Genomic DNA, 25,050 nt, shown 5'->3' on the forward strand with positions numbered 1-25,050 from the left:
ACAATGGTCAATCAGATCAGTGCTAGTGGAGCTGAAGAATCTGCAATCTGGCAAGAGGTTACCACTGTCTCAGAATTAAATGGCAAGCATCAAGTTTGCTAACACAGTCACATACCAAGTAGGAGAATGTAGCGCACCCCCTAAGAAGCCGCAAGTAGATAGGGATCCCCACCCTGCACAGCCAGACACACCACATCTTCACAGCACACTTGGGTCAGAACAGTCCAGTGCTTTGTTTTTTGTTTTATTGAGGGGAATAAGCTTGGATAGAGATATTGTGGGATGCCTATTTGATCAAAACAGTAGAACTCTTCAGAGACACAACTATATACAGTCCGTATATGCACTTCTCCTTTACCTCCTGCACAAATCTTGCTTGTAGAACTACAACTCCCAGGACCAGCAGGCACTGTTTGGATGATTTGACAAAGGCTCAGTCAGATAAGTAGTAAATGCCCTTTGCAGGCAGGGACAGTGGGCCCCTTGTTTGTGTAGCAAAACCTAGTGCCTAGCTGTGCCAAGGAGACAGAGATCACACATCTAGACCAGAAACACCCAGCCAAGCCTCAGACCTGTGAATTCATGAATGTTTTTGATTTTACTTTTTTGAATGTTTTTGATTTTTGATTTATTTTCCCTATCTGGCCTCTGGGATCCTGTCCTCTCTCCACCCAGCCAGGACTGGAACCTGCCTACCCCCACCCTCCTCTGCAAAATGTGGATTTTTTAATGCAATGCTGGAAATCAAAAACTTCCTCATACAAAAGGGAGTTCCTTCCCTCCTCCTGCCTTTCTAAAAACAGCCCCACATCTGATTTCCCCCACCACCAGGAAGGGATCTAGGGATCTTATATATGCTCACTGGGACTTTGCTGGTCGGCTGGTGAGGATAGCTCATGGTTTGCCATGGAGGAGGATACACCACGGTTTGCCACGGAGGAGGTGATTGGCCTGAATACTGCAATTACACCTATTGCGTGTGTTTCACCCTCGTAGAGACATAAGAATCTGGATAACCCAAGGTTTAATGTGCCAAGGAGGAGGTGATCATTTTGAATATTGCCACCACACTCACTGCATGCGCTTTACCCCTGCAGGGGTGCAAGGATCTGGTGAGTGGGAATCTGAAGGGGAGCACAGATGTCACTTCACCTTTTGCACATGATCTGTGGCTAAGCATATGTACAAGTCACCTTGGATATTAGCACAAGTCACTTGGGATTTTGTTTTTTGTTTTTTGCACCAAAGACACTGGACTTTATATTGTAAAATATATATTTTCTTAGATATATATTTTTTTTCTTGTGATGAATTCTTTAAGGAAACATTTTTTTGATAGATTCTAGTGATGGACTTTTTTAATGAATTTTTATAATATTCGATTTTGCATTATACTATATATTTATTTTCACGGTAAGGTGTGTTTGGAATATATACACACTCCTGTGATCAAACACCACACACAATATATATCTTTATTGGTACAGGGTTATAGGGTGAGAACATCTTTAATTAAATGATTTCATATACACATACTGACCATCACATTGCCTGGCGTAGTAATAGCACTTTCACTTGAGAATCCATCTGTATCCATCCCAGACTACTCTCTCCCAGTCCTCTCAGGCATGCCTCTCAGTACTCTCTGCCTCTAACACTCACCAGCCCACCTGGCTGTCTACCTCCCTAAAGATTTGCCCAGCAATGTTCTCCTGCTGTCTTCCACCTGCTCCTGTGCCTTCACTCAGGACACCTCTGTGTGTTGTAAAGAGGGTCCCTTCCGCACGTGAGCCCAGGCCTGAGGTCACCCACCCCCCCCCCCCCCCCAAGACTAGGGGGCTACCTTTAAGGGCCACTGACAGCTTAACACTACCTGTTTAGCTTCCACTCAAAAACTCCACTGCACTAGTTGGGCTGACCCTGAGTATTTGAGGGGGCCTGCCCCCTGCCAACCCTTCTGTTGGGGATTGATGAGGACTCTCAGAATACTCAAGGCAGCTCCTTCTCATCTTCACACCCATTTTTCTGGAAGTTTCCCGCAAGTTCCAGAAGTAGAAGGAGGTATCAGGGATGCTGCCTGCGAGTCATCCAGCTCTCCCTAAGTCGCTCAAACCCTGACCCAGAAACACACCAGACTTATCTGCCAGTCAAGCCAAACAATTTTCCTACTCTAACAAAATATATATTCTAGCAAACTAGAGGGTGCTACAAGAAGATAATTGAGGATATAAGTTTGGCATCCATTATGGCAGGGGTCTCCAAACTTTCTGAACAAAGGTCCAGTTTATAGTCCTTCAGACTTTGGGAGGGCCAGACTGGGGCCATTGGGAGAAATTGTCCTGGCGTCAATGGGAGTAAACAATGCATCTTTGGTATTAGGGGGGGATATTGCCCCATTGCTGGTGTCAGTGGGATTAATAGTGCCCCATCATTGGTGTCAGTGGGATGAATAGTGCCCCATCATTGGTGTCAGTGGGAGGAATAGTGTCTTGCATCAGTGGAAGGAAAAGAGCCCCAAGGACCAGCTAAAGGACGACAAAGGGCCACATCTGGCCACTGGGTCGCAGTTTGGAGACCACTGGTTTATGGCATAGGGAGTACAGGGAGGGATTTCTACTTATAGGGATACGATTCTTTGACTTGTTTCATTAACAAAAAGGAAAATTGTTTAATTGCATTTAAGCAAGAGTTTTAGCTTTTACATTTATTTCAATCCTGTGATTGCAGCTATGGTGATACCTTCACAAGACAGACCTGTAACTGACACTAACAGGGCTTAAATACAGTGAATGAGACAGAGGTCTAGCTGTATTTATCACAGGTGCCTATGCATCTTATGAGAGGATTATGATGTCTCCATCCACAGCAGCATGTAGCAAATGAACAAGCCATGGAGGGATTCTGAAAGCACAAATCACCCAGCTACCTACAGGCAATTACCGCTAACACACTGCAGTGTTGATCCAGCACCAACTGACACCGTCCGTTGTCCTGTTTTACATATTTTAACTCAGAACAGGACATGAAACAACTATTACAGATTTAATAAGAACTTTCAATTGCTGGAAGTGTGGCTCAATACAAACAGATAGATACCAGGCTAATTTATACTTTTGCTACTTTAAAAAGAAACTTCACTCCCCTTAAAGTGTTAAACCCAGGACCCTGCATATAATATATCTGGTCTCCCACAGTACACATAACATGGAAACGCAGTTATTTTAGTAAATATAAACTGCTAAATATCTTTTCTCATCAGCAGTATACAGCAGTCTTGTGACTTCTATCAGTGTCTGGCCAAACACTTGTTAAAGCTTGTAATAGGAGTTTTCATTCTCCTCTGACTGTCCTATGAAGCTGCATGACCCCTGACCCTCTGTCTGGACAGTGCTGATTGGCCCTGTGCTGAACACATGCACTCTTCTGAAAACTCTCTGCACATGCTCAGATTAGTGTGTATTGCTTGAGTGCCTCCTAGGGCTCTGTTCTGTCAGGAGTTAAGTTAGGGACTGTGAAGAAGGGGAGGATCAAAGAAGACAGGATCAAACAGCCTTTTTACACAATGCAAAGGATTATCCCCTTGAGTTGCACAGTTATTATAAAAAGCTTGCTTTACTGCATATACAGACTGATTTTACTGTTGTTGGTTTAGTAACACTTTAATGCTGGCCCTGCCCCACCACACCATTGCCACCATATTTGAAGGTATGACATCACGCAATGAAAGGACTTCGCTCTGTACAGTGGGATTGTTATGGTGTTTCTTTCACCAATGATGCAGTGACACTATCAAGTCAGGGGCATTTTTGGTTCTGGTGACACTTTAGACTCAGTAACATGTTTCCTTTTATTGACCGCACCAAGACAGGGACATTTTTATGTTTTCAGTGACACCATCAACTCATGTATATATATTTCTTTCCAGTGACACCACCAACTACGGAACATTTTTTCATTCCATTGACGGCACCAATGCAGGGAAATTTTTTCCTTTCAGTGACACCACCAACTCAGGGCTATTTCTTAATTTCAGTGACACTGATAATGCAGATACATTGTTTTTCTTTGCCTCCATTAGCCCTTTGTTTGGGCACCAATTTTAAACTTTTCAGTTTGCTGCAGCCTACCGCAACAGTTTTGCTACATGATGATTTTTGGCCTGTCCCCTTCTCTGCTCAAGGTCGAAGGGGTGGGTGGTGGTTAAGGGGTGATAGTTTGTGGATGTGAAGATTGTGGGGTGCGGGGGAGGCCAATTTTCCCATCTGTGCACTGTCAGCATGTGCACAGATGTGCCGAAGGGCTATGCCCAGCCTTCGGCACCTGCCAGAGTTCTGAGACACATGTGCACATGCTCCAAATTTCCCTGTGCGTGCTCTAAGAAGAAAAAGATCTGAGACCTCCTTAGCGGAAAACCCCCGTATGCAGAGATGTACCAAAAATCTTCTCTGGGTCCCAATGGCCGACACATCAGCGCACGTGGATTTGAGAGCATGTCATTCTCACTTAGGTGAGAAAGGAGGAAGTGCTTCTCACCAAAGCACAAAAAAGTTGAAAACACCAATATGTATATATATATATATATATATATATATATATATATATATAAAATTGGGGGGGGGGGGGGCAGCTGGAGTGAGGAACAAAGAATATGTTTTTTGGGGGAAAGGTCTGCTTTAACTGCAATTATTTTCAGCGAGTCATGTGAGTTACACACTAAAAAGCCTAAAAAGCCAGGGTGAGCCCTCTAGCACTCTAAATCATCCAAGATCACCTACCTGCTAGTTGGACAGAGGTGATGTTTCTGACTTACTGTCCAGTGAGCAAGCTGGACAGGTCACATAGGAAGCTGCTTTACTGGGCCAGAAAAAAAGTATGTCACCTACTTGACTGTGCAGGGTAGCAGCAGGGCCGTTTTTAAGGCAGGGCAATAGGGGCAGCTGCCCTGGGCCCTGTCATTGTTGCGGGGCCCAAAGCAGCTGCTTCATACTTGCCAACTATGCTGGTTTAAATTCCCTCGCCCCTTGAGGTTTTAGTCCTGTGCTGTGTCCCAGATGACTCACCTGGAGACCCTGTGTTTACATGTAAATTACTGGCATTCATATGTAAATAGAGGTGGCGGGCAGCATTGATATGTATATCATGCCCCCCCTGAGATCATATCCACCGTAATCTCTAGCAACCAATCAACAAGCAGAAATCATGTGCTGTAACCTCTAGCAACTAACCAGTGAGCTGTAATGTGCTCTGTAACCTCTAGCAACCAGTCAGTGAGCGGTAATGATACACTGAAACCTCTGGCAACCAATCGCAACAGCTACCTGATCTGATTCAGTAAACTGATTTTGAGTCTAGTTCCTATTTATTGTATGTCTCAGAGCAGGTGGAGAGCGAAACTGTATGGGGAGGGGGCCCCCAAGAAAAGTTTTGCCCAGGGTCCAATCAATATTAAAGACGGCCCTGGGTAGCAGGCAGGTATAAATGACAGGACTGACTGAACAGAATTACAAATTACTCTATACATATGTGCATTTCAAATACATATTTCACAATTTGCCTGCAGTACAGCTAAAAATATTTTCCACCACCACTCTACCTATTATTTTTCATAGGATTTGATAGCTAGAATGTGCCAGTGTTTCTCCTTATCCTAGCACCCTTAGTCATAGGGAATCGGAGATTTGCTCCCGTGTCACTGTCACATTCACCCCCATGCCAACACAGATTGTGCAGGCAGGAAGCCAGGCCAGATGTTTATCTAAAGCTGGAGTGAGTGCATATAGAAAGGAAGTAACAGTAGGAAGCTAAAGGAGAAGAGGATGAAAACAAATGTCAAAGAAAGCTCTTGCTCCCCACTAATGATCTGTAGCCAGCGGACTGGTTCGTGATCATATAACCACTGTGACAGCCAATCACAGTAGTCTCATGATTACTGTTTCTTCCTGCCCCGGGTATAATTAACCTTTTAAAGGCACTTCAGGTCAGGCATGAAGGGGTTAAACAACTGAAATAATTGTTGTATACTAATGTCAATTGAGATTTTATAGCCCTGATGAAGGGGTCTGCAATCTTCTGAATTCTGTTGGCACTTATGTAAGATCCTTGAGGCTAACAAACGTCAAGTGAACATGAAGTTTCCACCAGATATATTGTTTGGTGTTGAGGCCAAATAATTACATTTTAGTTTCATCTCACCATAACACCTTTTTTCCACGTGGTCTCAGAATCTTCAAGGTGCGTTTAAGGCGGTCAGATGGGACTAAAATTTAATTATTTGGCCTCAACACCAAACGATATATCTGGCGGAAATCCAATACAGCTTACCATCCCAATAACACCATTCCTCCAGTAAAGCTTGGAGGTGGTAATATCCTGTTATGGTGGCGTTTCTCTGGAGCAGGGACTGGAACACTTGTCAGATAGATGAACAATGGATTAGGGGATATTCTGTCAGATTCTTGAGGAAAATATGCTGCCCTCTGCAAGAAAGTTGTCAATCAAAAGAAGGATTACCTTCTAAAATGTCCTGATCCAAACCACACAGCATAAATGACCACACAGTGGTTGAAGGAGAAAAAGGAGAATCTCCTTTCATGGCTTAGTCTGAATCCCGACTTAACCCCCATTGATAATCTGTGGAATGACTTGAAGATTGCAGTCCATAAACAGTTACCATCACATTTAACAGAATTTGGGCAGTTCTACAAAGAAGAGTGGGCAAATATTGCCAAGTCTAGATGTGCAAAGATAGTTGAGACAGATCCCAACAGACAAAAGGCTGTAATTAAAGCAAAAGGTGGTTCAGCAAAATACTGACACAAGGGGATGATCTTCCGAAGTGGCCAATGAAAATCAAAATGGTGGACATCCCTTGTCCAAAACAGGAACTAAAAGGAAATCCCTGGTTGTCACCAGAACTATCTTCCCCAGTGGAAGATTTTCCCTCTATTCCTGTTCTGGTGACAATCCAATATGTGGGTTTTTCTTTCAGTAGTACTCTTGGTGATAATGGTCACTGGGACAAATAGGGAGGTCGAGTCTCCTTAACATGGACACAGGCAGCAATAAAAACCTGACAGGTGTTTAATTCCTCTCCACTCCACCAAAAAAAGTTTGCTTTCAGTTATAATTTGAAATACCCCTTGGATAGTTGCCTTAAGTTGTTGTATAATCAATCCATGACAGTTGAAAATGTAAGCTTTTCACCAGTTTTTACTGCAGCGGCCCCTGACCAGAACATGTGATCACCAGGTCCTTGGTCAACATTTAAAGGATATGTCATCTGAAATATTTGATGTAGTCCATGCAGAATTGTCTGTGATGTGACCATCTGCTAATTTTTTTTGTTTTTTCAGATGCACAGTACATTGTCTGTAAGATGAATAATTGTTCAGAGAATGTGAGGACAAAACCCTTTCCGGGATACATCGACACCAACTCCCTCATAGTCCAGGATGAGTATGTCTTTGTTCAGGTGAGTAAAAGCTGATTTTTCTAGATACAAATGTGTTAGTTAAGTCAGGTTAATTTGAATAATGATTAAGATAGGTTTATAATGGTGGAACAAGCCAGGGGTTATCCTCCAATTTTGACCCCAGTGTGGAATTGTCCTCCTACCCCTGAGTTTCATTACGAGATGAATATCTTGGGCCCTGTTTTTGATGCAATCAAAATATATCTATTTCTATGAAAAATCCTTGGTCATTATGGTGTCATTGGTTTCTGAATTGACATGTATTGAGAATGCATTTTATAAAGCGGATCTGGGAAGAATACATCAAAGCCAAGCCTAGGCTTTTAAAGCTGGTTCAAAATTATGACTAGATATTTACTTCCTCATTTCTTGTGTACTCCACTTTACAACATATCATTAAGATGAATGTCTACATAAAGCCTAATTCTGGCAAGAGACCAGGCCTTTTCTGGTACTTTTTGTTTAAAAGTTGTAATATATATTTTATATATATATATATATATATATATATATATATATATATATATATATATATATATATATATATATATATATATATATATATATATATATATATATATATATATGAAACCCTAGAGAAAACATTGTTGATTGTTGCAATATTTTTATTTTGTCACACAGTATTTGCAAAGCAGTCTTGAAATGCAACTTTTTTAAAAAAAAAATACTCTTTAGTGAATAGAAAAAAACACAATGGTTAATTTGTTTGTGAAATATGAAAGATGGTGTTATGTTGGATAAATAGATACCTAACATGTCATGCTTTAAAATTCTAAATGCTGACAGAATGGCGACAAGCTGTGGTACTTAAAAATCTCCTTAGGAGACACTTTATACATTTTTACAGGTTAACTGTTTAGAGTTATTTATTTATTTTGATCACTTTTATTCCTACTACAAGGAATGTAAACATCCCTTGTAATAGAATTAAGGATGACAGGCCCTCTTTATTGAGAGCCGTGGGGTCAAAAAGACCCCAGATCGCTCACTTACTTTTAAAAGCAAACAAAAGAAAAAAAATATGTTTTGACATTTTGTTTATTATGGCCCAGAGAACCGAAAGTGATGTCAGATGTCTTTCTGGTCCTCCAAGGGCATAGAGACGAGTGATGGCCATCTTGGCCTCACTTGTCTGCCTGCCCAGTTAACAGCTGCATTGGTTTGTTCTCAGGCTTTATTGATGGGTTAGGTAAGCCCTGGAACGGACGAGAAGTAGCAGGAGAGGGGGAACACTCCAGTGCTGTCCCGCAGACCCAACCCTTACCCAGTATCCCTCATCATCTCCTCAAACACCCAGCAGACTAGCATCAGTCATTCGAGTCATTCAACTTTCTTATGGAGAAGGACATGGCATCATATGCCTTGAATTGAATACCCACGGTAAATTAGTATGTATAACAAGATTTTTTAAAATTGCAAGGATAAGGAGGCTGTTGGTCAGGAGTGGGTTAAAACTTGAACTGGGTTGGATTCACATCTGTTTATTGCAGTAATGTGCAGCTAAAAGCATGCCCTTCTCAAATACAACTCCTGCCTCCACACTGCTAAACAATCCTATTACAAACACTCTAATCAAACCCCTCTCATCCAGACATTGTCAACTCTTTTCTACTCTTAATTCCTCACTTCACCCCCCCCCCCCCCCACTGCCCCCACCCATTGACTTGCTCACCACTCAGGAGATTGCCAACCATTTCAAAATCAAAATTGACACAATTTGCGAGGTGATATCCAGCATCCAACTTCCTCCCCTAACAACACATCAGGTCCAACATCAAACTCAATACTCTCCTCCTTCTGCCCTGTTACCTCTGAGGAAGTTGACAAACTCCTTTCCATGGCCCACTCACCGCCTGTCCCCTGGACACTGTCCTCTCACAATTACTGTGACCACCTTCCCTCTCTATCCTAAACTCTCTAACCCACACCTTTAACCTCTCCCTCTCCTCTGGCACCTTTTCCTCCCCCGCTCAAACATGCACTGGTATCCCCAATACTTAAAAAACTCTCACTAGACCCCACCTGTTTGAATAATTTAAGACCCATCTTCCTGCACCCATTTTTCTCCAAGCTATTTAAATGCCTTGCCTATAAACGAATGAGTTGCTACCTCATTGACAACAGCCTTCTCGATCCCCTACAGTCCGGCTTCCAGCCACAACATTCCACTGAAACTGCCCTACTTAAACTCACCAACAACCTACTAATGGCTAAAACCAATGGCCAGTACACCATACTTATACTCTTGGACCTCTCTGCTGCCTTCGGCACAGTTGACAACCTGCTCCTCCTCAGCAAACTCCACTCTCTTGGCCTCCGTGATTCTGCTTCATCCTGGTCCTTCTTCTACCTATCTCAGTGCACTTTCAGTGCACTTTCAGTGTCACTTACAACTCCATCTCCTCTGTTCCCCCTCTTTCTGTTGGGGTACCCCAAGGCTTTGTCCTTGGGCCCCTACTATTCTCTCTCTATACCTTTTCCCTGGGCCACTTGATAAACTCCCATGGCTTCCAATACCACCTCTTTGCCGACGACACCCAGATCTATATCTCCACACCTCAACTCACCCCCTCGATCGCCTCACGTATCACAAACGTACTGAATGACATATAGGTATGGATGTCACACCACTTTCTCAAACTCAGTCTTTCTAATACTGAACTTCTTATATTTCCTCCTTCACTGTCCCCTCTCCATGACTTTACCATTAAGATCAATAGCACAACCATTGGTCCCGCCACACATTCCAGGGTGTAATCCTTGAATCTGACCTCTCCGAGCCACCCCCATCAAATCATCCCCTGCAGCAATTATCTTTAGTACCACCGCCCCCCTCCCTTTAGAATGTAAGCTCCACGAACAGGGCCCTCCTGTCCCATCTGTATTGAACTGTATTGTAATTGTGCTGGCCCCCTCTACATTGTAAAGCACTGCGCAAACTGTTGGCGCTATATAAATCGTGTATATTAATAATATAATACAGATATTAATGTTTTAAAATGCATTACCACAACCTATTCAAAATGTATCCCTGCAGGGACATTTTTCCTAATTTCTTCTATCCAATCCACTTCCTCATGGACACATCACCTGAGAATGGGTCATTATCCTGTTTGGGCACATAGTACTCTGTAGACTTAGTAGTACTCAATTTACTCATCACTATATAACAGTGATGGCGAACCTTGGCACCCCAGATGTTTTGGAACTACATTTCCCATGATGCTCATGCACTCTGCAGTGTAGGTGAGCATTATGCGAAATGTAGTTCCAAAACATCTGGGGTGCCAAGGTTCGCCATCACTGCTATATAAGAAACAAAAGGACATCTGATCAGGAGACCAGCCTCAAAACAGCAAGAAGAAAGGCATGTATAGGGTGTTTTTTTAATACATCTTGGCTAGTAGAGTGGGAAGCTGGAGTTCCACTCTAATCCTTTTCTATCTGTAAATGAACACATTCCCAGCAAGTTCATTGTTCCTTGTGTAGGGAAGATGGTAACTAAAGTCATGTCTTTGCAGCTGCAGCACCCTCTGGAGATCTCTTTAAAACCGTGTCTGTCATAGAGAAGTAAAAACTTGTGAAGTCTGCAAGTACCTGTGTTAATGTTGAAATTTATCCATGTGTCCCTGTGGAGCCTCTTTGCTCAAAGGGCAGCCAAAACAGCAACCAACTAGAATTCCCTTCCCTGAAGCCAGACTGTACAAGATGAATTCCACTTGTTTGATATTGTATGTGTGCCGCACTTTTCATTTAGCACTTTGTTGCTTGCACTATTTATTAAAGAGACTGTGAAAAAAATATGGAGCTGCAGCAGTAGAGCCAGTATGACATTGGAATTGTTCGCACTGAAATTCTGAAAAATTATTCATCAGAACATCCCTTCTTGCCATCATTAGGTGACTATTAGAAAATTGAATAATTAGAAAAAAAATGTCAAACTACTGTAAATTCTACTGGTGTATGGCCTGTAAGGATATGCTAAGGTTTTTTCAGGCAACTGTCATGTGAGAGCAGGGTGCCAGCCCAATCAGCTGTATTTGTGGAATTCCCCACCTACAGATGCACATAACAAAGGGGGGAGGAGGGTAACATTATTGATCTAATATGGCCACATAGCAATGCCTTGTGATCATACATTGGGCAATGACATTTTTCGACATAGAACATAGATTTCCCCCATTAGAAAATCAAATGAATGCTCCAAAAACAAACATTTTCAAACACAATTCTACTGGAGTATGGCTAAGGTTTGGGCTGAAATAAGTTCAACCAGAACCCACATGGCACGGACACATGAGACCAAGCCACCAGCCTTCGCCATGAAATTCCCTGCCCCACAGCTGCAAGTAACAAAGGGGCAAGGATGCTGGTAACATCATTGACCTAATGTCAGGACCAGGGCCTGAACCTGCAATCTCTGTGGGGTCTGGCTGTGGCACTTCTCACTGTGCCACCAGGGATGCTGACCCTGACTAATTCCTTGCACAACCTTAACTTGTGTTTTGTTTCTTCTGAACCCTGAACACTTTGTTCCTCCGATGAACTTTCTGATTTAGGCCATGTCTCTGCATTTCTTGTTTGCCAGATTATTGCACTCTCTCCAGCTGTTATTGCTCCTTGCATACCTGCTGCTATCCTTATCTTCAATATAAATTGTCGCAGACCCTTTGTTTGTTCATCGACTATGCTTCTGTCTGATCCCACCCAGCTACTACTTATTACTGACCTTTGGCTTGTTTACTGACTATGCTTCTGCTTGATCCCTACCTGCTACATCTGCTGTTGGAGCCTGGCTTGTTGTGGGGCATTCCCGAGGACCGTGACATGGTACTAACACATTTCAAAACCCATCTCCACCATCCCGGGCTCTGGTAAATACCAGTCAGTGCTTAGACCTCATGCCTCAGGTGAGCCTTACCCCAGACCATGACACCTAATAAGTCCACATGGCTATATTTGGATAATGTCATTGCCCAATCTACATTATTTGCCCAGTGTCAACATTACTGTTCAATGTATGGCCATATGGCAATGCTATGTGGCCATATTAGGTTAACAATGCCACCAAAATCCCTTTGTTGGAGGGAATTCCATGGCTGCAGCTGATTGGACTGGCTACTACAATTTGATAGTTTCGCACAGCAAACCTTAGCTTATACTTGCATACATACACCAGTAGGATTTTGTTAGTGGGGTCAAATAGATGTTTGTTTTCAACCATAGGGATGAGAAAATTCTAAGAACCAGGATGGAAAATTCTTCTTGAAAGTGGGGTTCCACCCTAAAGTGGAACTTCCGCTGATCGGAACCCTCCCCCCTTCCGGTGTCACAATTGGCACCTTACAGGGGGGAGGGGGGTGGAGATACCTGTCAAAGACAGGTATTTACACCCACTTCCGGGCATAGACTCCCGTGGGAGTCTGTCATTTCCTGTCCTGCCACGCTGTCTGCTGGGACACACACGGGTCCCAGTGACAGCGCGGAGAATTCCTATTGCGCTGCGCGACTCGCGCATGCGCAGTAGGGAACCGGGAAGTGAAGCCGATTCACTTCACTTCCTGATTCCCTCACCTAGAATGGTAACGGCAGCAGCCGAGAGCTGAGCGATTGATCGGCCTCGGCTGCCGGCATCGCTGGAACCCGGGACAGGTGAGTGTCCATTTATTAAAAGTCAGCAGCTGTAGTATTTATAGCTGCTGGCTTTTAATATTTTTTTTTTAGGTGGAATCCCTCTTTAACAAACAGAATTTTAGCTGTGATTGCAATTTTCCTTCAGGGAAAATCATGTATAATGTAATTAAACATATTGTATATGTATCATGGTATCATGGTTGCACAATCTTAAATGCTCTGCTCTAAGCTTTTTACCCCTGCCCAACCAACCAAAGATGACAGCTCCAAACAGTCTGGGGACCAGCTAAAAACCACAATACATGAAGTAGAAGCATCCAAGATAAGTTTATCAAAGTCACATCCCGGTATCAAATAACTTTATTAAACTCTACTTGGATTCTTAAGAGTTGAGCCACTCCTTTACTTCTTGTATCATGGTTGATGCATTGTTAGAAGCTCATATAAATAGGACAAGTTCCTTTTGCTGCTATAGATTCAAAGCTTTATGAAATAAAAAAAAGAGGCTTCACAAAAGTAGACACCGTGCATTTTTGCTTTGTGTTAACAGCTGGCGTATGCACAATGCGACTACCACCTGTTCACAGGCAGAGCCCGGTGCTGTGCCGCTAGATAATTCATTGTAGGGTTCCTGAAGGCCTGTCCTGTCCATTAGTTGCTCAATATCACCAACATAGGGTAATTAAGTAGTCTCGAAGCAAATAAGAAATATGCTTATCTCAACTCGACTAATTGTATCCCCTGAGCTTAATCCCTTTGCTTCTTGCCGGTGAATGTTTTGGACAAAGCTTTTTGGCTGAAGAACGGTTGTAAGCCTCAAGCATCGTTAATCCTGCTGTCTGCATGGTGCATATTTCCAGCAAGGATCAACATGCAGGAAAAAAGAGCAACTCCTGGATTACATAAATTCCTCTTACACCACTCTTTCCCATCTGGGATTTAATCGCAGCTCTGTTTATTTTGGAATCTCAGCATGCATTTAAGACTCCTGGTTGCTTCTCCACTCCAAAAAAAACAATCCCTCTCAAGCCGATGACTTAGCTTAAGTCTACCTGGCAACAGAGGAACCCCGCTACCTGCAGTGATTATGCAAAGAAGAACTTAAATAAATCATAAAAAAAACTAAAAAACTAGTAGGTCAGATATTGCCATGAAACTCTGGTTTATAAAGTAAATCCAAACCCTAATCTGTAAACTTTCATGTAAATCAACATGTTAAAGTTTATATGTTTTTGAAATGTGCAGTTTTCAGGAAAATCATCCCTTGTGATCCTGCCATGAAGGTCCTTGTTCAGGTGTCTCCTGTTGTGGGGTGACAACTGTTTTCAAATTGTGATCCTGTGTTGTCTATTTTTCACGTGTGCTACACCGTAATGTTCTGTCATATGTTATATGTTTACCTTAAGGAATCAGTCCTTCTAAAACTGATATTTTAGCTATAGATGAAGACTGGGTGACCTAAGTGTCTTTTATATACACTATAGTGTCAAAGGTATTGGGACACCTTTACACGCGCATGAACATTAATGGCATACCAGTCTTAGTCTGTAGGGGCTGAGGTCAGAACTCTGCACAGGTCAGTCAATTTTCTCCACCCCAAACTTGCTCATTCATGTCTTTATGGACCTTGGTTTGGGCACTGGTGCGCAGTCATGTTGGAACAGGAAGGGGCCATCCCAAAACTGTTCCCACAAAGTTGGGAGCATGATATTGTCCAAAATGTCTTGGTATGCTGACTTAAGAGTTCCCTTCACTGGAACTAAGGGGCCAAGCCCAACCCCTGAAAAACAACCCCACACCAAAATCCCCCCTCCACCAAATGATTTGGACAAGTGCACAAAGCAAGGCCCATAAAGACATGGATGAACAATTTCGGGGTGGAGGAACTTGACTGGCCTGCACAGAGTCCTGACCTCAACCTGATAGAACACCTTTGGGATGAATTAGAGCTGAGACTGCAAGCCAGGCCTTCTCCAACATCAGTGCCTGACCTCACAAATGCGCTTCTGGAAGAATGGTCAAACATTCTCATAGACACACTCCTAAATCTTGTGAACAGCCTTCCCAAAAGAGCTGAAGCTGTTATAGCTGCAAAGGATGGGCCAACTCAATATTGATATTGATAACTGTACAGGTAAGGGACAGCTTTGTATAAAAACAAACTATGCAGCTTTGACCAAAGTTAAATAATGCCATAAGTGTAGGCTATGTGCATACCTCCTGAAGCCTAGCTGAAAAACGCCCAGAGATGGCACCATACTATCCTGCCATGTTGCTAGGACATTGCTAAGACACTCTCAGCTGAATCAACCCCCCCCCCCCCCCCCCCCTGCATGTGCTCTTCCCCTGTCGTAGTAGCTCTGAGATCAGTGTGGCTGCGACTAAGGAGATAGTGGACCACACGTGTGCAGGGTTTTAGAGCTTGCTCCTGTGATGGTCGAAGTGACCAGTAACAGCTGGGAAATTCTTAGCAATGTCCTAGTGAGACAGGATGGGATAATGCCATCTCTGGGAGGTACATAGATGGCCTAAATTCATAGCAAGAGCATTATCCCTTCTTCGTCAGCTGCATGCACATCTGAGCGTATAGACTTTGAGCATTTTTCTGCTGCTTTTTTGCGTGTTTTATGCACAATCTTGGCACGTTTTTATGCGTGGCTTGCATGTTTTTATACAGCATGTTTGAACTTTGGCGTTTTTCTATTAGCCAATGGAGAAAACTATCATCTGTTGCATCATTTGTTGCTAGGTATTTCAGCTTTTTTAGCTTTTCCATTAGCTTTTATTTCTTTTTGTATTATTATTATTATTCAAGTATCATTATTTTATTTTTTTTGTTAGGGTAAAGGGTTAGAGTTAAGGTTAGGTTAGGATTAGGAGCTGGGGTTAGGTTTAGGATTAAGTGTTAGGGTCATTTATTATTTAATTTTTTTTTTGTTAGGGTCAGGCTGTTAATACTACTACTACTACTACTACTACTACTACTACTAATAATAATAATAGTAATAACAATACTAATAGTAACAATAATAATAATAATAATAATAATAATAATAATAATAATAATATTAATAAATAAATGTAAAATAAATATACAAATAAATAAAAATAATCATAAAAAAATAATACATAAATTAATTTTAAAGTACAATGATAGGACATTTTCCAGCTGCAGACACAGTCTCACAATGCCTGGTTTATGTATAAAAAAAAAAAAAAGAAAGAGACACCACTCCTTCACATTGAGCAGGATGTTTAAGATGAGATATAGTGTCTGCAAATAAGGTCAGCACCAACACTAACATTGTGGTAAAAAATATACTTTAATTAATAATATATAAAAACATATCCCAAATATACATTGAAGACCACAGGTAGGTACTTAAAAATCAAATGCTTCAGAATGCAGCCAACATGTTTCGCAAGGCTGCTTCATCAGGGCTATGCATTTCAGCAATGATATTCATCTGTGTTACATGAAATATACAACAATTCCTTAATATAATATCAATATATACATAATACATACATTGGCAATTGATATTTAATGCATAACACACAATGCATATAAATCATAGGGTGCTCACCAATTCTTCTAAAACATAAGATGCTCAGCTAACACCTCAATACCATGATCCTCCATCGCCAGGTGCCACAAGGGCTAATTCTTGCTGGAAGTCAGATCCAGCGAGGATAGCCAGTGAGGAGGTTGGATCCTGCCGCTGTTAAGTCTCCTCCGGGGATAATCTAAAGGGTTAAATTGCATCACAAAATGTTAAGCATAGAGAGCTTATTAAAGCAACTTACAACGAAATGGCACATGCATGCAAATAGAGGGTAGATAAGCATTGGAGGGGGGATTGTTTAAAGTGAGGAATATGTACAGTGATATCTAAACATATCAAAATATATCAGTATATATCAAAAGTGTCTACAACACCGCAGTATTGTGATTAAAATGGGACAGAATTGTTTCTCTATATGTCACTCCAACTAGGCAGTTGTTTGGAGCCAATCCATAAATACTCCCCCCAACACCGTGCATAAGCCCCCCCAATATAGTAATGACTGGGTCCCCCTCCTCCTCCCCCCAGAGCGCAACTTATACCAACAAGAGATGAATCAACAAGCTTAATGCTTACCTAATAAAGTATAGTTCAAGATGATTCCACCGGCAGGGAGAGACAACCCTGGAAGGGTTTACAACCAGGGCTCAAGTCCTGCGGGAAAGCATGGGAACGGAGTTCCTGTACTTTTTCCACAACAGGAACTCAGTTCCCATTAGCAGCCGTGTCCTGCAAGACTTTGAAGTATGTGAGCTGTGTGGCAGGTGCTACACCAGCAGCTGCCAACACAGCTCGCAATAGTAAGTGCCGCACACCTGACCATTCAGGCATTGCCAGTAGGGGGCCCCATGGCAGATTCCACTTCGATCTACCTATCAATCACAGCTAGCTGATGGGTAGATCAGGTCCCTACTGCTAAGAGATTGTATTTAGTCAGACCTCTCGTGATGCGCTCCTCCCCGCCGGCCCTTCCTGATTTTCTGTCTCCTCATCTCGCCCCCCCCCCCCCCCCCCAGTCTCCTGCATACTTGCTCTGTGTGTCCCGCTGAATCCTCCCACCTCTATCTTCAGTGCCATATGATGGGAGAACCCAGAGGAGGAGCACAGCTATTCTGCTCACAGGACATGCAGGGAGAGAGGTGAGCTGAGGGAGGAACATCAGTTTGGGGTGGTAAGCTGAGCACAATACCAGGCAAAGTTTAATGCCAGGAGGGAAGTTTATGTGGAAATATGTGAAGGGTTGGAATAGCAGCGAGTGTGTGTTGGAGCCCTGCAGAGTTTTCAGCCCCCCAAACTAACATACATCTCCTAAGCAGGAACACATCAATATCTCCGCAAGCATTCTGTCCAGATAATGTGCAGTTAAATTATGAACTTTCAGTTTAACCCTGTGTTATCCAAACTCTGTTCAATGAAAAGTGTAAACTCACCACATAATCACTCTATATACAAAATAAAATTCCCCAATAAAGATCAGAACATGATGTTCACATTTGCATGGAAGCACAATGGAATGAATGCTGATAATTCAGAGAATTACCATACTTATGTTTATTGAGGATTTTTTTTTTTTTTATGTACTAACAGTTAAGCTTCATACACATAATATGAAAATTGGATTAAAAATACCACTTTTGAAGCATTCGTGCATATGAGTGTATCATTTATTTATTTTTTTGGTGGGTGAGTGGATATTGGGTGGGAGTTCACACACTTTTTTCCCCAGGACTTGACCCCTGTTTACAATCACTTTAACAAAAACCCCAGAGATCGTGCAGTTTACAAACAAGGTCTCCTCAAAAGTCACTGGTGATGCAGCTGTGAGGCCCTGCCTACTTCATCAGTGCCTACTGAGTACCAGGAAGCGGGGTAAAAAAAAGTAAATTGACAAATAATCATTCATTTTACATGACTGAACAATGTTTAGCGATTACCAAGTAGAGCTTCATGCACTAGGATTTTTTTCTTTTTTTTGACTCTTTTTTGACTCTTCTTCCACCCAATAGTTACACAGACCCCTGGTGGTCATTGTCCCAGGTACATTCTTTTGAGGATGAATTTCGTGTTCTCATTGGCATTAGTCACTTTGCTTTGGGTTTTGAAGGTTTGTTGCATAGTAGTGGGAAAGATGGTAAAGTGTCCTTTCAATAATACAGTAGCTGGTCCTCTTGCTCGTCTCTCTGTTTTTGACAGTACTATATTCAGCAGTGGCGGCCCTTCCCTAGGGGGTGCAGGGGTGCCACCCCCCCATTCCATGCGACCAGCCCCTAATCTACACGTAGGGCATCGGACGCATGGGTTTTAATATTTTTTTAAGCACATGATTAGAGCCTGAGGTTCTATTTTGCTTCAAAAAAGGGTGGGCTGTGGTCACAGAGCATCAGGAAGCGGGTCTTAAGACCCAATTGGCAGAGAGGAGATACAACCTTGTTGGCCTCCAAGGAGGAAGCTGCTGAGGAGATGCAAGGTGAAGCCGCCGTGAAGCCGCCGAAAGTGGAGGACGCAGGAAGGAGCCGAAGCTGCCCGTGACCTAGATGAAGTAAGGACGGGGCTGGTGTGAGTGGGCGATGGGGGTGGGCGGTTGGGGTTTGACTGATCGACTGACTGACCAACTGACTGAAGGGTGATGAGCACTGATAGGTGGCACTGATGAACACTGATAGGCGGCACTGATGGGCACTGGTAAGCAGCACTGATGAGCAATGATAGGCAGGATTGATAGGTGACACTGATGAGAAGACACTGATGGGCACTGATTGGCAGCACTAATGGGCACTGATTGTAGCGCTGGTGAGACTACACTGATAATCAGTGCCCTGATTATCAATGCCAATGTCCCTTTAACATAAGCCGGTTATCGGCTTTCTTTTTCTCTCCTCACAATGTCAGCACGAGGAAAGAAAACCCGATAACCGGCTTGTGGTTACATCCATCATGACATCAGTCATTGGCTAAAAGCTGATCACATGGTAAAGAGCCACTGTGATTGGCCCTTAGCCTAAAACTGTGATTAGTGGAGTTTGAAGGTGGGGGCACGCGGGCAGTGGGATCATGGGACAATGTCTATGGACGCCCTCTCAGCAAACTAAGCCAGCACTGCAGCTGTCTTTTGGCTATAGCGCGAGCAGGAAGTACTGTAACTAAACCTCAGTAAAAGCTCTCTGTTCATGCTGCTTCTATACAAGCTTGTGTACAAGGCCTTATAGCAGATGCAATCAATGTCGATATTCTCTTTTCTGTTTCCTGCCTTTGTTTCTTCACCACTTAAGCCCCGGACCAATTTGCAGCCAAAGGACCAGGCCCCTTTTTTGCGATTCGGCACTGTGTCTCTTTAACTGACAATTGCGCGGTCGTGTGATATGGCTCCCAAACAAAATTGGTGTACTTTTTTTCCCACAAATAGAGCTTTCTTTTGGTGGTATTTGATCACCTCTGCATTTTTTATTTTTTGCGCTATAAACAAAAATAGAGCAACAATTTTTAAAAAAATGTAATATTTTTTACCTTTTGCTATAATAAATATCCCCAAAAAATATATAAAAAAACTTATTTTTCTTCAGTTTAGGCTGATAAGTATTCTTCTACATATTTTTGGTAAAAAAAATCGCAATTAGCGATTATTGATTGGTTTGCGCAAAATTTATAGCGTTTACAAAATAGGGGATAGTTTTATAGCATTTTTATTAATATTTTTTTTTTACTAGTCAGCGATTTTTTATTGTGACTGCGAGATTATGGTGGGCACATCAGACATTTTTGACACATTTTTGGGACCATTGTCATTTTATACAGCAATCAGTGCTATTTAAATGCACTGATTCCTGTGTAAATGACACTGGCAGTGAAGGAGTTATCCACTAGGGGGCAGTGTAGGTATTATGTATGACGTGTTTTTTTTAATTGAAGGGGGGGGGGTGTGGCCTGGCATGTGACATCACTGATTGTCCTTCCCTATAAAAGGGAACAGATGATTGGTGACAGCCACACTAGGAAGCACTGGGAGAGGTTTGTTTACACAGACCTCTCCTCGTTCTTCGGCTCTGTGACCCGATCGCGGGACACCAGCGGCGATCGGGTCCGCTGGTCCCGCGGCCGCAGTCACGGAGCTCAGGACCGGGTCCATGGCTGGGCACATAAAGAATCACGTACAGGTACGTGATTGTGCCCAGCTGAGCCATTCTGCCAATGTATATTGGCGTGAGGTGGTCCTTAAGCAGTTAATTAAACTAAAAATAAAATCACAAAAATAGACCAAATTTGGAGTCCTGTTGACGCAGCAACATTTTAATGATTTGCTTATCTCCGATCTGCAGTTTATCAGAAAATTTCAAAACAATCAGTCTTTTAGTTGAACTGTCTCTTTAGCCCAGATACAGTGTAACGAGCAGCTCATCTGAAATACGGCTCCCTTGGAGCGCCAGACGTAGCTGCGCCCCACCATGCATCAGCAGCAGAGAAATTAATAAATAAACAGAAGCAATGTGATTACAGCTTGTCGTTGGCACAGAGATATTGCTCAAGCATCTGCCCTTACAGCTCAGTGCACAATCCACCCTCTCCCCCTCCTTCCTCCTGTCCTACAGAAAACAAGCACAATACATATGTATGAGCACATTAACACTGATAAGGAACCTCATAGAGTTTCTGCACTCCTCTGCTAGTCAGGAAACAGATATGGTAAGCAGAGATTTGTATGTCATTGTGACTTCTCTCTACTGCAAAGCATCTGCCTGACTATCTGCTTAAAGTCAACTACCACTGATTTCCGGGGTCCTGGAGAGCTTTATCTGGTCAGTTTTGTCCTTGGAAATACACTATATTGTCAAAAGTATTGGGACACCTGCCTTGACATAGTCTGTAGGGTTCAATATTGAGCTGGTCCACCCATTGTAGCTATAACAGCTTCAACTCTTCTGGGAAGGCTGTCCACAAGGTTTAGGAGTGTGTCTATGGGAATATTTGACCATTCTTCCAGAAGCACATTTGTGAGGTCAGGCACTGATGTTGGACAAGTAGGCCTGGCTTGCAGTCTCCGCTCTAATTCATCCCAAAGGTGTCTATGAGGTTAAGGCCAGGACTCTGTGCAGGCTCATTCATGTCTCTATGGGCTTTACTTTGTGCACTGGTGTGCGGTCATGTTGGAACAGGACCCACAAAGTTAGAAGCATGAAATTGTCCAAAATGACTTGGTATGCTGATGCCTTAAGAGTTCCCTTCATTGGAACTAAGGGGACAAGCCCAACCCCTGAAAAACAACCTCACACTATAATCCCCCTCCACCAAATGATTTGGACAAGTGCACAAAACAAGGCCCATACGGACAATATAATGTATCTCAGAGTTTGTATATTTATAGATTTTGCAATGGAAGTGATAGAGGGATAAAAAGTCCCTCATGTTTTAATTGATGTCTGTATCCTTTTGGAAAGTTGTTTCCAACTTCCTGTGATGTCACTGAGACAGGAACTGAAGGGAATATTTGCAATAGGGACACACACAGCAGACACATGTTTTGGCAGGAGCTCTATGTTTTTTTCAAAGCTGAGTTGTGGTAAAAGCAAAAACCTTCCCTTGCAATGGGGCTAAATGCTCTACAGGGGTTAAATATTTTTTTTTTATATTGTTTTTGTGCTCCCCTGGCAAACAGTGCTTCCCTCTGCTCCCGCAGTGGACTATTAGTCAGCATCCTGGGCTATGGGCCCTGCATTGGGATTAAAGACGTCAGAGAACATTAGACCTCCGATGTCACCACCTCTTTATCCAATCCTAGAATGCCTAGTATTGATTGAAAAAAAAAATCAAGGAGTTCTGTGAAAAGTGTTAGTGTCTATCAAGCAACCCGGGACAGTCCCTCCAAACCAGGGAGAGTTGGGAGCTATGCTACAGTAATTTGCTTCTTTCATAAGGATCATTCAGAGATCTCAATAGACCCAGCTGGACCAATGTAATTATGCAATAAAATTCATACTTAAACTTTACTTTTAACAATGGCTTAGCTGATAATAATTGTCACTTTTTTTGAAAATAAGTAAATGTATCCTGGTGTGTTAGCTTTGTGAATTTAATAAAATCCTAAATCTAAATATTCTCCCACCTCCATTCTAATGCCCTGTACACACGGTCGGAAACTCCAACGGAAAAGGTCCGATCGGATTATATTGTCGGAAAGTCTGATCATGTGTGGGCTCTATCGGACTTTTTCCATCGGAAATTCTGATGGAAAAAATTTGAGAGCAGTATCTAAAATTTTCAGACAAAAAAATCAGATCAGACTTTTTCCGATCGTTTGTAGAGAATTCAGAAGGACAAAGTGCCACACATGCTCAAATTAAATTATGAGACCAAAGCTATTGGCTACTAGCCTCTACGTAGTCCCATCGTATGCAACAAACGTCACCACGTTCCGAACTATCAAATTTTCCGACAACTTTGTCCGACCGTGTGTATGCAACAAAATCTGATGGATTTTGTGGTCGGAATGTCCGACCGTGTGTACAGAGCATAACATCTAACCACCTTGTAAAGGAAAATTATCTATACTTACCTATTCTCCAGGTTCTTCGTTACGGTCATATGATTGGCTCCCAGCGGCAGCTTCAGTGTAGAAGAGGGACAGTTAACAATGGACGTCTTGTAGTACGCCTAGGGAGCCATTGTTGATCTCTCCTCTTCACTGTAGTAGTGCCCTCAGAATAGGTAAGTATACAGATCTTTCCTTTACAGAGTAGTTAGAATTGTCTTAGAATAGGGGTTTGGATCAGGTATAGGTATAGTAAGGATTTGACTGCAAATCTACTTTTAATCCTGGTTCACACTGATGCGATTTCTATGCAAATTAGGTCTACGAAATGCATAGATTCGCATATCATTTGAAAAAAAAAACATTGTTTGCTATGAAAATCATTCACATTCAATTGGTGCAATTCTGATCCAGTTAAAAAAAGGGTCCTGCTTTTTTTCTTTTGCACGTGTCCACTATTTCGGCCAAAAGCTATCAAAAAGCTATCTTAAGACACCTCCTAAATGCTGCAAAGTCCTGTATTCTGCTCTATTGGAAGAAACAGATACCGTCGATGGCGGCGGAATGGCTATGTAAAGTGAATGATATAAGTAAAATGGAAGAGCTAGTAATGACTACACAACACCAACAGGAAAAGCACCATATAACTGGAAACTGGAAACAGTTTGTCCGGTCTGCAGAAGGCTTGACTCTTCTGGGAAACCAAAGTTAATTTTAAATACACCTTTTGAGCACCTTGGCTATCCGGAACCAATGATAACTAATGCCGCGTACACACGATCAAATTGTGACCACAGTACGCTGGATAATTCAATCGTGTGTGGGCTCCAGCGGACTTTTTCATTGTAAAGTCCGGCGGACTTAGAAAGTAGTTTTGACTCAAAATTTGTCCGCCAGACTTGGCTTTCAGCGGACAATCCGTTCGTCAGTGTGCTAGTCCAGCGGACTAAGAATGACGCATGCTCTGAAGCAAGTACGAGAAGGAAGCTATTGGCTACTGGCTATTGAACTTTCTATTTCTAGTCCCGTCATACGTGCTGTACGTCATCACGTTAGAAATCGCCGGACTTTCGGAGTGTCCGTGTGTGGCCAAGTGCGTTCTTTGTAGAGTCCGGCAGATTGTTTGCCGGACCAATTCAACCAGACAATTTGATTGAAAATGGAAAAAGGAAAATGGATGCAGGCAACTTCGAGTCCTGTATTTAAGCTTTTTATTGCTTGATTTCAGGGGCCAGCAAACTGTAATATTTACTTGATTCTTAATTTATACTACGCCTCCTTCGATACTTTTGCAGATGCTTGTATGGATATATATATAATGTTTATATTGTTATTTGATGTATATATACTGGCTGTATTGACATGTTTTTGCCTGTTAAAGGCGTTAATAAAATTTATGTTTGAAAAAAAAAGGGTCCTATGCTAGTTCAGTGAGGACTCGGTCCAATTTTTATCTCCAGCTATGCCAAATCCCCTCAGAAATCGCATTAATTTGCATTAGAGCCACAACTGTCACAACAGAAATCGCACTGTGAAAGCGCACTGTAAAATAGCATCAGATTCACACTGCATCAGTGTAAACCAAGGCTACATTTTAAATCTAGGCTTATGTACTACCATGCTCTGTGCTAATCCTATACAAGCTAATGCCCGTGTGTATAAGGACTTACAGTAGATATTATATATGTCCATACTCTCCACTCTGCTTCTTGCCCTTTGTTTCTTAATTCAATAAAAAAAGAAAAATTACAAAAATGCACCAGATTTGGCGCAGCAAATTTTTCATTAGCTGCTTGCTCCAATTTGTGGAGGTGTGTGGTCTTGGTGTGTTAGAGCCC

The 25,050-nt window shown here is 42.4% G+C and overlaps 1 protein-coding gene across 5 annotated transcripts in view; it reads left to right on the top strand.

Moving 5' to 3' along the window:
- SORCS1 (sortilin related VPS10 domain containing receptor 1) overlaps nt 1-25,050 on the top strand; it is a 1,028,639-nt gene that overhangs the window by 680,427 nt on the left and 323,162 nt on the right. For all 5 annotated transcript variants that reach the window (XM_077455080.1, XM_077455083.1, XM_077455081.1 and 2 more), the window contains exon 7: nt 7,353-7,471. In XM_077455080.1, coding sequence (XP_077311206.1) covers nt 7,353-7,471 — 119 coding nt within the window. The remainder of the gene's footprint in view (nt 1-7,352; nt 7,472-25,050) is intronic.

This window comes from Lithobates pipiens, unplaced genomic scaffold (assembly GCF_037356315.1).
Source record: "Lithobates pipiens isolate NorthernLeopardFrog02 unplaced genomic scaffold, aLitPip1_a1.2 Scaffold_25, whole genome shotgun sequence".
Lineage (NCBI taxonomy): Eukaryota > Metazoa > Chordata > Amphibia > Anura > Ranidae > Lithobates > Lithobates pipiens.